The sequence below is a fragment of the Octopus bimaculoides genome, chromosome 30 (assembly GCF_001194135.2).
Source record: "Octopus bimaculoides isolate UCB-OBI-ISO-001 chromosome 30, ASM119413v2, whole genome shotgun sequence".
In the NCBI taxonomy this organism is placed as follows: Eukaryota; Metazoa; Mollusca; class Cephalopoda; order Octopoda; family Octopodidae; genus Octopus; species Octopus bimaculoides.
This window is the reverse complement of record NC_069010.1, coordinates 8,854,114-8,856,314: the sequence shown is the minus strand read 5'-3', so window position 1 is coordinate 8,856,314 and position 2,201 is coordinate 8,854,114. Positions and strand designations below refer to the sequence as shown.

The 2,201-nt window shown below is 39.2% G+C and overlaps 1 protein-coding gene across 1 annotated transcript in view; it reads left to right on the top strand.

The window, feature by feature from the left end:
• Positions 1-2,201, top strand: part of LOC106881632 (rabankyrin-5) — a 24,860-nt gene that overhangs the window by 10,969 nt on the left and 11,690 nt on the right. Inside the window, exon 7 of the mRNA XM_052978127.1 lies at positions 1,281-1,422. Coding sequence (XP_052834087.1) covers positions 1,281-1,422 — 142 coding nt within the window. The remainder of the gene's footprint in view (positions 1-1,280; positions 1,423-2,201) is intronic.

Sequence of the window (2,201 nt, the reverse complement as noted above, 5' to 3'; positions counted from 1 at the left end):
AAATCTTATAAGGACCCCAGTTAATAACCACTGCTCTAAATATAAACAGACTTGCTTTGAAAACAATATAAACTGACTTGCTTGTAAAATGAAAGCCTCTAATTTGGATGGATGAAAGTGGGGGAGGCTGCTTTGGTGTAATGGCCTCAGAACTGCCTGGGTTTTAATAGGTGTGTGGTTTGTGAACCACAGGTGCCTTTGCTTATTTTTCCAGCCAAGGTTTTTTTTTTAAACCCTGTATATCGCGCACATATGGTTGTGATGCATGTGCCAGGTGTACCCTTATCAGAATCCAGAATTCTTGTCCAGTACCTGATCGATCCCAAAATCTAATCAGTTTGGACCAATCATAAGGCCAAACATCCCTGAGAGTTTCATCTGAATCCATCCAGCGGTTCTTGAGATATCTTGTCCACAGTCAGACAAACAAAGATGACTGAAAACAATATTTCTGCCTTCGTAAGGCAGAGGTAATGAATAAGCATTAGATTTGACAGAGTAATTGGTACCTTGAAGTGTTAATGAATGCTAGTAATGACAGTGACAACGTTGACAATGACTGACTGATCAGTTTATGGTCGCAATGGCTGTTGACATCAGTGACACTTGATTTTATGGTGACAGACAGCTACTACGTTGACGGTTATCAGTGCTTGCTCACTTGGCAGTAAAAGATGAATGATTGCTCAGACAAATGAGCTAAAAACCCAATATGACTTTTGGGATCTTTTTTAAAACGAGGGCCACATTTTTCATTAACGAAACACTTTGAAACTTGGAACACTGGTAGAATGTGTCATATAAAACATCTTTTTCTCTTAGTCTTCTTAAAAAAAAAAGAAATCCCTAAGTTATTCCATGTTAAAGTTGTCGTATTTCTGTAATTTCAACCAATCACTGACGTCCATTCAGCCGATATACATTAAGTGCCGACTACATAAACAAACGATTCTGAAACAATTAACCCTAACCTTAGGGTTAGGGTTAGGGTTAAAGCAAATTTAAAATGAAAAAAGCAAATAAAACGAAGGTATGGAGATTAAATACGCTTTACATCGCTTAATCAGCCAAAGGAGTAAATGTAAACAACTGAATACTTGTCAGTGAATGGTTGAAATTATCGAAATAAGACAATTTTTTACATGAAATAAATTCGAATACAAGAATATTTTTCTGTTCTATAACACAAAATAGATAAGTATACGAAGTTTGAAAGTCTTTCGGTACCAAAAACACTACGTAAAACATTAAAGAAAAATGTGGCCCCCGTTTTAAAATAGATCCGACTTTTGTGACCTTTGGTTATGCTTTTTTTCAGGAGATTCTCTGTTGATACAGACAACAGGGTCTGGAAATGGAAGTGCTGGAATATTCTTGGCCAACAATGGTGCTCTGGTGAACCATGTGAACTTCAAGGTTAGATAACTCCACACTGATTATTTCTGTTTTTCTCTTTTGCTGTTTCTCTCTTTCTCTCTCATTGACTTGTGTGTGTGTATGCCTGTGTGTGTGTGTGTGTGTGTGAGTGTGCATGAGAGAGCCTCTGTGTGTGTGATGTATGGGGAAAATTTGTGGCCTATTGGTTGGGGTTCTGCCTGCCTATCAATTTTAAAAGCACCCAGTACATTCTGTAAAGTGGTTGGCTTTAGGGAGGGCATCCAGCTGTAGAAACCATGAAAAAAAACAGATGATTGGGACCTGGTGCAGCCCTCCAGCTTGCTAGCTGCTGTCAGTCTGTCCAACCCATGCCAGCGTGGAAATGAGGCATAAAATGATATGTATATATGTACTGAATAGTGCCAAATCTATCCTCCATTTTCTTCATCCTTTAAATGTTGGGAAAAGAAGTGCGTATTATACTCGAGGATTTATGGTATATATAGAGATGTCTGCCCTATATCTCTCTGTCTGTGTGTCTTTCTTCGACTTTAGCTCTCTTTCTCTGTATTTTTGCTTGTCTCTATCTCTCTCTCTGTCTCTGTCTCTGTCTCTCTCTGTCTGTCTGTCTGTCTCTCTCTGTCTGTCTCTCTCTCTGTCTGTATCTCTCTCTCTCTGTCTCTCTCTCTGTCTCTCTCTCTCTCTCTCTCTGTCTCTCTCTCTCTCTCTCCATCTCTCTCTCTCTGTCTCTCTCTATGTCTTCCTCAATCTGTCTGTGCCTCTCTCTTTATCTCTATCTCTCTTCATCACTCTCTTCTACCCTC